The sequence below is a fragment of the Eschrichtius robustus genome, chromosome 15, assembly GCF_028021215.1.
Source record: "Eschrichtius robustus isolate mEscRob2 chromosome 15, mEscRob2.pri, whole genome shotgun sequence".
In the NCBI taxonomy this organism is placed as follows: domain Eukaryota; kingdom Metazoa; phylum Chordata; class Mammalia; order Artiodactyla; family Eschrichtiidae; genus Eschrichtius; species Eschrichtius robustus.
Genome location: NC_090838.1, coordinates 78,030,472 through 78,042,223, shown reverse-complemented (window position 1 = coordinate 78,042,223; position 11,752 = coordinate 78,030,472). Strand labels below are relative to the sequence as shown.

Below are 11,752 nucleotides of genomic sequence, written 5' to 3'. Positions count from 1 at the left end.
ATCTTAAGAAACTTAGACTAGGAGATGGTTCCTTAAGTAGGACAATCATAAAAGAAACTACAGAATTACACATTAGAGAAAACCAAATTACTTTATCAAACTACATCAAAATTAAGAACTTCTCTTTAATTAAGAACACCATTAAGACTATGAAAAGCCAAGAGTGGAGAAGGTATCTGCAAAATATATCTGAAGTAGATAACCACTATTTCACCAGAATAGTGATCTTTTTTTTTTTTTTCCTCGATCAGACCCTTTATTTCTGGACTGTCGCCAAGGCCACTTTGGGTCGCAGGCACGTCACGGAGTACCGGGGAAAGTGGGCCAGTAAGACCCAGCGGGGCTGCCTGCAGCCGCTGTCTCCTCACGGGGAGCTGAGCCGGCCGCAGAACAGAAGCCCACTGGTCTTACTGTTCTGGATAAAGAAGAGGAAAGGGTGGTCGGCACAGAACCTAGGGGTGATTCTGGCGCAGCGCAGCATTAGGACTGCGGCGGTGGCCGCAGCCGCCTCTGTGCCCTCTTCGTCGACCTCCACAAAGGTCTTGTGCGCGACCTAGGACAGGAGCAGGTCCTTCCGGGACGACATCGTGGAGAAATCCGCCCTGGTGTCCTCGAAGGCGTTGGTCACACCCAGGGTGCAGAGGACGCCCTCCATGTTGTAGCTCTCCCCCAGCTTAAACCTGGGCAGGGACACCTCCACCTCCTCCTCCTCCATCAGGTCTGGCCTCGTCCACTCGACAAATTTCTCATAAGCAAGTTCCTTTTCCACCGTTTTCAAATCGGTGTTTCCATGGGGAAGCATGATGATCGTATTGAGCTCCCTGCCGACGTAGGGAAGCACCAGAATCTTCGTGAATATCTCTCCGATGTAGGTCATTTTAAAGGTGGATTTCTTGATCATCATTTGCACAGGCTTCTCCACATTCTTGCGGACTTTGAACAGCCTTTCCTTGGTGTGCTGCTTGTTAAACTGATTCTCCCAGTTTCCTTTGAAGTAGATGGCGTTCACGAGAACCAGACAAGTCATGGGGTCCACTGAATTTGGAGACAGCAGGTCTGTAATTTTGCCTTCTCTCCTTTGGGCTACCCAGGTGTTTATGTGTTTCCTGGATTCCTCCGCAGCACTGATAAAGTCCAGCTCTTCCATCTCTGTTTGGTTGAATTTGTGGCAGGAATCTTTGAAAGATGGGAGGAAACCATAAGTCTTCTCTCCAAAGAGCCTGTTGACGGTTCGGAGCAAGTACTGTGTGCCGGTCCTGTTAACTTCGATGAGAAGGTTCTGGAAACCCTGGTGGACGTCTCCACCTCCGCCGCTGTTTTTGCTTAGAGAAAGTGCCTGGGACATCTGGGCCACAGTGTTTCTCTTTGTCCCAGTGAAGACCATGGCCAGGGCAGAGGGGATGCTTATGGGTGAGAAAAACACATTTTTCGAGTTGTCTTCACCCAGATGTTCAGAAGACATGAACCAAAGACTTAAACAAGTAATTCATACACACACACAAAGTTGGCATATGATGAATTTTCATTTTCCTACATTTATATATTTTTTCTAACAAGTGTTTTCTACTATTACAATCTTATTTGACCTAAAATATAATTATTTCCACTGTGTATAGTATAATTATTTCTACTAAAATATAATTATTTTTTCTTGGCTCCTTCTTTTCCCAGTTTAATATTAGGTCTATGCTATCTTCCTCAAATGAACTGTGGAGATTTCCTCAATCTGTGCTTTAGAATAGAATGTGTAGTATGAAAGTTTTGTTAACACTTGCTAAATAAAGCCACCTAGGTTTGAATTTTTTTTAGAAAAATTTGCCTCTTTACTCAGTCTTTATTATGAAACAATTAAGATTTTCTATTTTTTCCTTGCACCAAGTTCAATTTTTTCACCTGAGTTGTCTCTAAATTTTTCTCACTATTCTTTATCTTCTTTAGTTTATGTAATTAGTAATTCTTTCTCATTTTGGTGTGTTTATGAGTGTGGGAACATACCTTCTCTTCCCTTCTCTCTTTCTGTCCTCAGTCTTGCCAGAGATTTGTCAATGCATTAGTCTTTCAGAAGTCCAACTTTAATTTTATTGATCTACTCTTCTTCATTTTATGTTGATGTTTTATTTAATTAAATTGGACTCATTTCTCTTTGAGTTTTAAGAAATTATTTTAGACCAAATTGCCTCATTAATTTTCATCATTTTTTTCTTTTACGATATATGCATTTAAGGCTTTGCATATCCTTCTTAGCATCACTTTAGTTCTATCCCAAAGGTTTTGATGTGTTATAAATATTTTCTAATTTCCACTATAATATATATATATATATATTTCTACCCAAAGGTCATTTAAGTGGAAGACATTAATTTTCAAAAACATGGGGATTTTTATTTTAAATCTTTTCATTTTAGCTTAGTGCATTGCAATCAGAATGCAGATAGGAGTCATATATGCTTGAAGTCCTTGTACACAATCAATTTTATAAATGTTCTTGTGCTTGGAAAGAATAAATTCTCCAGTTTCTGAGCTCAGTCTTCTCTATATAGATATCAGGTTAAGTTTTAAAATTTGTTAAATTTTCTATGACTCTTATTTAATGTTAGCCAATTTTTTCTATTAATTACCAAAAAGAGTGTCAAGTAAAATATCTAGTACTCTGTCTTTTGCTTTCTCTGTCTTGAGGGTAAATTATTATGTGAATGGTCTTTTAGAACACTTATGTAGTCATGGCTATTGGAATTTTATCATTGGAGTGACTAAAATTTTTGGCTACTAATTATTTGTGCCTTAACTTCTATGTTTTTCTGTTATTAATATAGCTATACCAGCTCCTTTGGTTTGAATTTGCGTAGTAATTCCTTTTCATCTTTTACAATCAACTATTTTGGTAATTTATGATATAGCTGTGTCTCTTGTAAACAGAAGAGGTTGGATCGTATATCTAAAGCATGATGACAATTTTTACCCCTGAGGAATCTAATCGATTTTGGTAACAAAAATTAATGCTATATATGGACCTGTTTTTCACCTTACATTCTATCTATTTTATGTTTTTTCTTTTCTCTTAGATTTAGCTTCCATTTGAACTTATTATTTGTTCTTTCTGTTTTTATTTATCTACTAGTTTGGAAGTTACACTTTCTGTTTCTACCCTATATTGCATTTTCTAAACATTATAAATTGCACACTTGATATGTCAGTCTAAATTTAATCAATATATTTTTTAAGTTGTCCCCCACAATGCTAATATTTTGGAACACTTTAACTTCATTCTTATACATCAAAAATTACATACAAATATGTATGCATGTTAATTTTTTATTTAATGACTATTATTGTTTTATGCAATCAACATACATTTAGTATTACATATATATATATATACACACAACACATTGTACGCTATTTTTTTCTTTCTTGGTACTCAAATCCTCTATCAGCACAACATTTAAATTTTTCTTTAGAGAGTATCTGTAGGTGGCATGCGTGTCAATTTTTGTTAGAAAATGTCTTTATATCACTTTCATTTTGAAAGACGCCTTCACTGGTTATAATGATTTAGGCTGACAGTTATTCTCTCTCAGCACATTGACATTGTCATATTTCTGTCTTCTGGCATCCATTGTGACAGAAGTCATCTGTCTAGCTGTTACCCCTTTCAATGTAAACCTTTAGTTCTGGCATCTTATAAAATCTATATCTCATCTTTGGTTTTCGTCATTATCACCACGATGCAAATTTCATTTCCTTTATCCTGCTTGTAAATTTTGTGAATCTTCGGATTTCTTAAATCTTTCATAAGTTCTATCACTTGTGTCTCCTCAGTTCTAGATAGTCTCAGGATTATATCTTCAAATATTTTCTTTGATACACTCTTCCTTCTGGAATCAGCAAAAAGAATTAATTTAGGTATATAGCCCACAATACTAGTGGAAATGCAAGTCTTCTTCACTTTCTATGTAACACTATTGTTATTTGATTGTGTTTTTAAAGAAAATTATTATAATCTATGTAGCTCGAGGAGAGAGAACACTTATTATGTATCCACGTATTTCCTGTAGTCCTGACCATGATAACAAGTTAATATTTGGTGACTATTTTTAACAATTCATTATTTTTCCTAAATAGAATTGACAATAGAAACCAGTATTGAAACAGGCCAATAGCTATGTCAGTGATTTATATGATGTTGAAACAGGGCTTTGAAGAATTTTGATGCTTTTTTCCCTCTAGTTTATTAAGACATTTTGTCATGGTGATAATTATTAAGAAATGTTATTGTCTATAGACATTATAATATAAGAACTGTAAACTCTTTGAAGGTTATGCCCCTGATCGTGGATAAATAAAGCGAGACAGCCACTTGAGATTAATATTTCTCTTTTTAACCTATAGTATGTCTTAAATATTATGGGCATTTCCAGTAAATAAAATTGTAGAACCAGAAGTGAAAGCATTCTTTAAGGTGGGAAAAATTAGGGGTTTAACTGTGGTTAATTTAGAGATCTGAGAACACACTGTCCTAGGTGTAGTACTCTACCTGTTCTTTGTTAGATTTTTTTTTTTAAGTTTAAAAAATTAGAGACAATTAAGAAACCTTGGTTCTGTTCCTAATCCTTTCTTGGATTATTTGACATTGAGGAAGTGGTTTAACTGTTCACAACTAGGTGTGCTCATCTCAAAAAATTAGTTGATTGGAATTATCTTTGTAGCAGAACCTGCAGGGAAATAGATTGTGTACCATGACAAAACCAGTAAGTCACAGGTACTTATTGAAACATTTATTAAGTTGATTAAGAATAAACGTAATAATTTGCATATATAAGTAACCAAAAGGGATGTCTTCATTTTCACTCGATTTCCACAGATGTGCACATAGCCACAGTACCTGGTAACAGTGTTACCTAACCTGGATTTGGGTCCACTGGCCAGACATGCAGCAAAGCCAATCTACTGACACTGGGTTGCAGTGAAGGGAAGTGCAACATTTGTTGCAGGGCATCAAGAAAGGAGAGCAGGCAGCTAGTGCTCAAAAGACCTGAACTCCCTGATGGCTTCAGGGAAGGGTTTTTAAAGGCAATATTAGGATTGTGGATTGCAGGGTACCTGATCAGCTAGTGGATATTTTTCTGATTGGTTGGTGATGAGGTAACAGGGTGATGTTTTGTAAGTCAACATCATCAACCTTCTGGTCCCAGCTGGTCTGGGGTGTTCATGTTTCTGGTTAGGTGTTTTCATCTGGTGGGGTTCTGGTTTCTGTAAAAACAATTTAGGAATATGTGTCAGTCCTTCTTATCTATATCCTTCAGAGAATGGGGAGTTCAGTGACCCTGCTATGTGGCTGATTTATAGTCTAACTTGTTACCAGTTTCCTGACCCAAAAGGTATCCTTTGTTTCTGCATTTTTACATTTCCTAATCATTAACTCTCAAGCCAGTCTTCTGAGACTCAGGAGAGGCTTGGGAGAATAAAGCAAAAGTCTTTTTATTCAAAAGATAGGGACACGGGGTCTTGCAAGACATGGGGTCTTGCAGCTCACATGAAGTGAGTTTGTCCATGTAGGAGTAGCAAAAGCAGACACACAGCTTGCTTTCTTATAGCCTGATCTACCTAGAATTGTGTGACATAACCAGGAGGATGGTTTAACTTGGGTTCAACCTTTCAATGGAGGATTCTCAAGTAACAAAGCATGTACTTGTTTCTCTTTCTTCAACAAACTTAAATACACACATGTGCACACATGCACGTACACAGAAATGATATATAAAAATCATATTCATCTTAATTTGATAGTTAAATTGTAGTGGAAATTCTATATTGCAGACATCCCTGTTATGTGAATAACTGGAGAGTAATCCAGGAAATTATGTCATCTATTGGGTACTTCCAGTGAATAAACGCATCTTCTTCCACATATTCAATCTAGAAACAGAGGGAGCTATTGTTGACCTAAAACAAATAGGCTGCCAGATACTTCTCCAGCAAAGATGAGTTTATTGCAGATCACTGGAGAATTGCAAATTCGGGGTCTGCAACCACGGCAAGCCTTGGACAAGTCCCTGCAGGACAAGGGAAGAAAAATTATTTTATAGAGGGGAAAAGGACATTGGGAGGGCTATAGTAAACAAAAACTCCGTGGTTTTTCATTGACTGAGTACTCACTAAGAAAGAAGAGGCGTATACCTCTTGTTGGGCTCTGCTATCATTGCAGGGCCTGAGAGCTTCCTTTTCTGGCCTCGCAGCTCTATTTAGTTTCTATTTTTTAATTTCTTACGCTGTGTAAGCTCTCTAATGTCACTGATACCTTAATTGGAAATCAGGAATATGCTACTTTTTCCTTTTTGGAGAGATACAAATAAGTGACAGGCGTTCATGATCAACTCAGCAATTTATGTTTTTGTTTCACTTCGTTTTTAATTAAGTGAATGATTTTACTGAGGTGAAAACTACTTACATTGTATTTTATAATCCTGATAACATTGTGAAGGATCTCCCTCAAGGTGTTTTTTTGTTTGTCTGTTTTTTGTTTTTTTTCAATACCTTTACAGATAAAATGTGAGAGATAAAAATGAAAGAGGAACAAAGAATATATCTACACATGGGGTTAACAGTTTAGGAATTTGTGATTCAGACTGACTTCTACATGTTCATATTTCTCAATGCTGTCTATTCCACCTTTTCCTTTTTTCTCCTCCTTCCTCTCTCCTTATCCCTTCTCCCCTTTCCCTTCCCTCTCTTCCTCCCCTCACCCACTCCCTTCCTCTCTATTTCCTCCCCTTCCTCTTCTTCTCTCTCCATCTCCTCATCCTCCTTCTTTCTCTGTTTCTGTCTCTCCCTAATAGCTTGTCATGAGATAAAAATCAAAGGCAAAACTGAGTGTAGTAGAATTCTTTACTGATGGCACATTCTGCCTGACTACAAGAATTACTGGGGAATTTCTTCTTGATCATGGCTTATGAAAGTGTTTAGCTGAAAAATACTGTATGATACACATAGTACATCACAACCTAGAATACACATATAAACTCTGGAAGACAGAGTCTCCTTAGCAATGCTATATGTGGCACACACATGTTCTACTATATTTTAATCTAAATTATTTTTTTTATAATGCTTATGTCTACACAGTTGTTGCTGTTATATAACTAATTTGTTATATAACTTACAGTTTAAAAGTTAGTCATGAAGGGACATTCATGGTCTTAATGATAGAAGGACTTTCATTCAGAGACCAGTGTCCTAAACTAGAATTGAGGATACAGTACAGATTATAGGCTGAATATGAGGTAACCCTTGAATTATATTTTTTTAATATCAATTTATAATGAGGCTTATTTTCTTGTCATTTGTCTCTTGTTTATAAATGTCAACCAGAGCTAAAAATAAAATTCAAAATAGAAGGTTTTGGTTAATTAGGTTCTAGCTAATCATATTGTAACCTTTTAAGCTATAGAGATTTTGTTCTATTAAATTAGGAACTAATTAAGTGGAAAATTACATATAAAATGCCCAATAATTCATTTATTTATTTAAATATTCATCTATATCTTATACTATGAAAAATTTTAAAGACAACTTCAAGCACAGCTGTTTTCCTGTAGAAGCCTATATATTGTTTTAGAAAAAAAAAAAAAGGCATAAAAATTGGGTAATAGATCGGTTCCTTAGGTTACGGGATTTTGGAAGTGACAGGCTAATCAGGGAATATCTTTTGTCGAGTTAAAAACTCTTTACTGTGATAGGTAAACTCCCTTAGGTTTATTTAATCATAATGATGCTCACTCCAATATTTTTTTCTGATATTCTGTGTCCATAGTGTGAATCTTCAAATTCTATTTAACAACACACATCTTTTGATTTAATTCAGATTAATTAATTTTACAATACAAATGATGTTTTCTTGTTGATAAAAAAAGAGTAGGACATATTTTGTAGTAAACCCCTTCCTCAAAGTTATTCAAATTCCTATGACCCAAGGCAATATTTTAATGTTTTAACATGTACTTTACATTTATTATAATTGTGCTCACACCCTTTCATTTGTGATTTCTGTACAATAATTTACTGTATGAATTAACGATATGCTGTAACATTTCTCTATATGAATATTTACAAGTACATTAAAATAAATTTTTGTTCAAGTATGGTATTTGCAAAGACCTATTGAAATAATCAATATTTCAGTTTTCTTAACCTTTCTGTATGTATTGGTTAGAAACAGGTGTTTTAACAATAGTTCTCTGCCTTGGCTGCATGTTAGAATCAATGGCAGAGTTTTAAAAATGTCAACTCCTATGTTGTTTACTAGAATAATGAATTGGAAGCTCTGGGGGTGAGACACAGATCACAGTGTTTTTAAGCTCCTTAGGTTATTTCAAATGTTTAGCTAAGGTGGAGAGGCACTGCAAATATGGAGTAATAGTTGAGATTAATAGACTGGATAAATCTTGTTGAAGCATTACCGTTACTCTTCCCAAAATTTACTCTTCTTTGTGAGATTCAAAGAAATGAAAGGCAAATCATATTGCAAATATAATTTTTATTTTGATAAAATTCAAGCATCGTAATGAAATTTTCAGCTATTCATCATGCAAAATTATAGTTAATGACCTATGTGATATGTCATGTTTTTGAAGAAGTTCAAGTATTGAGTGTTTTCCTGTTACCAAAGTTCTTTTCTTTTTTTCTTTTTAAATTTTTCTTGGAGTATATTTGATTTACAACGTTGTCTTAGTTTCAGGTGTACAGCAAAGAGAATCAGTTATATATACATATATCCACTCTATTTTTGGATTTTTTTTCCCATATAGGCTGTTACAAAATATTTAGTAGAGTTCCCTGTGCTATACGGTAGGTTCTTATTAGTTATCTATTTTATGTATAGTAGTGTGTATATGTCAGTCCCAATCTCCCAATTTATTCCTTGCCGCACTTATCCACTGGTAACCATAAGTTTGTTTTCAACATCTGTGACTCTACTTCTGTTTTGTAAATAAGTTCATTTGTACCCTTTTTTTAGATTCCACATATCAGTGATATCATATGATATTTGTCTTTCTGTATCTGACTTACTTCACTCCGTATGACCATCTCTATGCCCATCCATGTTACTGCAAATGGAATTATTTTGTTCTTTTTTATGGCTAATATTCCATCGTATATATGTATCATATCTTCTTTATCCATTCATCTGTCATTAGACATTTAGGTTGTTTCCATGTCCTCGCTATTGTAAATAGTGCTGCAATGAACATTGGGGTGCATGTATCTTTTCGAATTATGGTTTTCTCTGGGTGTATGCCTAGGATTGGGATTGTGGGTCATATGGTAGTTCTATTTTTAGTTTTTTAAGGAACCTCCATACTGTTCTCCATAGTGGCTGTACCAATTTACATTCCCACCAGCAGTGTAGGAGGGTTGCCTTTTCTCACTCTTTCCTGTAGCTTTAAAAAAAATAGGAATCAAATTTATGTTAAGGTTTGCCCCGTTCTAGCATAACCTAATCATCTAAGAACATATCACTTAAAGATATGCTAAATAAAATCTAACATTTTACATTTAATATTATTTTCAAAATGTGTACTCTATGCTAACTAAATGCAAAAATATTTTGGGGATATGGAACTGTATGATTGTAGGAAATTATTTATATAATATTTATATATAAATATATATTACAATATTATGTTACAATAATGTTCTATACAATATACGTACACATATACACATAAATTATACATACATTTAACCATAAGTATATCAATGTACATATTTTTGTAGCCAAGTAGTATATCAGTGATTTAAAAAAACTTTCAAACATAGAAATATATTAAATTAGTATAATATTTGTGGAATAAGTGGAGTAAAAATATATAAGAACCAGGAACTTCCCTGGTGGTGCAGTGGTTAAGAATCCACCTGCCAATGCAGGGGACATGGGTTCAAACCCTGGTCCGGGAAGATCCCACATGCTGTGGAGCAACTAAGCCTGTGTGCCACAACTACTGAGCCTGTACTGTAGAGCCCACAAGCCACAACTACTAAGCCCATGCGACACAACTACTGAACCCCACATGTCCTAGAGCCTGCACACCACAACTACTGAGCCCATGCTCCACAACTATTGAAGCTCGCATGCTCTAGGGCCCACATGCCACAACTACTGAGCTCACATGCTGCAACTACTGAAGCCTGTGCACCTAGAGCCCATGCTCTGCAACAGGAGAAGACTGCACACCACAACAAAGAGTAACCCCCACTCACTGCAACTAGAGAAAGCCTGTATGCAACAATTAAGACCCAATGTAGCCAAAAATTAAAAATAAAAATAAAAAATAAGAACCAGAAGGAAAAATGCACTACATAAAAAATTTCTACACTTTTAAAAATTTTAATAGAGAAAATTTTAAATCTCTATGGAATTCAGATTCATTTAGTTGTGTTTAATACAGTGACTTCATCATTTTATTGTAAAATATTTACATTTGTAATGTCAGAAATTAAATTATTGTAACTACAAAATTTGATGAAGTAATTTATATATGAATTTTAACACAGGAATGATATAGTTATTCAAAATTGTTTTAGTATTGTTTCAAACAAACAATAGTTTGTTGAGACTATTGTTCCCCTTCCCATTTTTTAGTTTCCTTTAATTATAATTTTTAGCACTCTCTTAAATAAACTTTGGAATAATATTTTATTCCCCCAATATAATTAAAATTTTTATCAGAATTATAGTAATTTTAAACATAATTGAAAATACTAGATATAGTTTTGTTGTTCATGCTTTTTTCATTGTAATAGATTAATTTACATTTATTGGTATTTTTGGTTTACATTTGTGTAATCTCTTAATCTAATATCTGTATGTTTTTTAGTGTTTATTTCTAAGTAGTTTGTTTTTAACTTTTATTGTGTTAGAGATTTCTTTTCTTGGTCTTCTCAATTTATTTACTGACATATAGAATAGCTATTGTATTTTATATATTCAATTTAAACACTTGCCAACATGTGTATCTCTTTTATGATTCTAGCATTGTTTGTTGATTGTGTTAGGTTTTCTAATCTAAGGTAACATACATTTTAGGAAAATACTAATAAATAAATTCACCTTTTAAAAATTATTTATTTTATCTCTTTTTTTAAATAAAATAAATAAATAAATAAAAATTATTTATTTTATCTCTTAATCTTATAGCTCTGGCTAGAGATTCTAAGCTAATATTAAATGATTATTGCAGTTTTTATCTTGCTACTGATAGAAATTTCTCTATTTTCCTTTTATATTTTTACTGAGTATTTTAAAATTGAGAATAAATGTAGACTTCTATCAGAATCACTGTGAGCATTAATGTACTCGTATCTTTCCTCAACGTGTTTGTGTTTTAAATTATAGTAATATATTTCCTAATAGTAAACCAGGTCTTCATTTTTAGTATCCTGCTTGTTCTGAGTGAATGGTTACCCTGTCACACTGCTTTACTAATACTCTGCTTAAAATTGTGGACTCTAAATTGAAACTGAAGTTGTTCTGAATATATTGTGCATTGTGGTCTCTGATTTTGGTTCATATAATAAAATAAGTTGTGAAACCAATTTAAATGATTTGGAATTATCATTCTCTCCAATATTTAAGATAAATTATTTGTAAAAACATAAGTATATAGACCCTCTTTAGGGGTCAAATAGTTTAATAGATTTTTCTGATTCTCTTTACTTCTGACATCTTTTATTAATCTTTTCAAAGAAAGTGTTT

At 33.9% G+C, this 11,752-nt stretch overlaps 1 protein-coding gene across 1 annotated transcript; it reads right to left on the bottom strand.

Moving 5' to 3' along the window:
- Positions 1–364: 364 nt before the first annotated feature.
- LOC137777711 (serpin B6-like) lies at positions 365–4,671 on the bottom strand. Its single transcript, XM_068564634.1, is given in 2 exon segments — positions 365–1,336; positions 4,630–4,671. Coding segments are annotated over 2 exon segments (1,014 nt in total).
- Between the last annotated feature and the right edge of the window lie 7,081 nt (positions 4,672–11,752).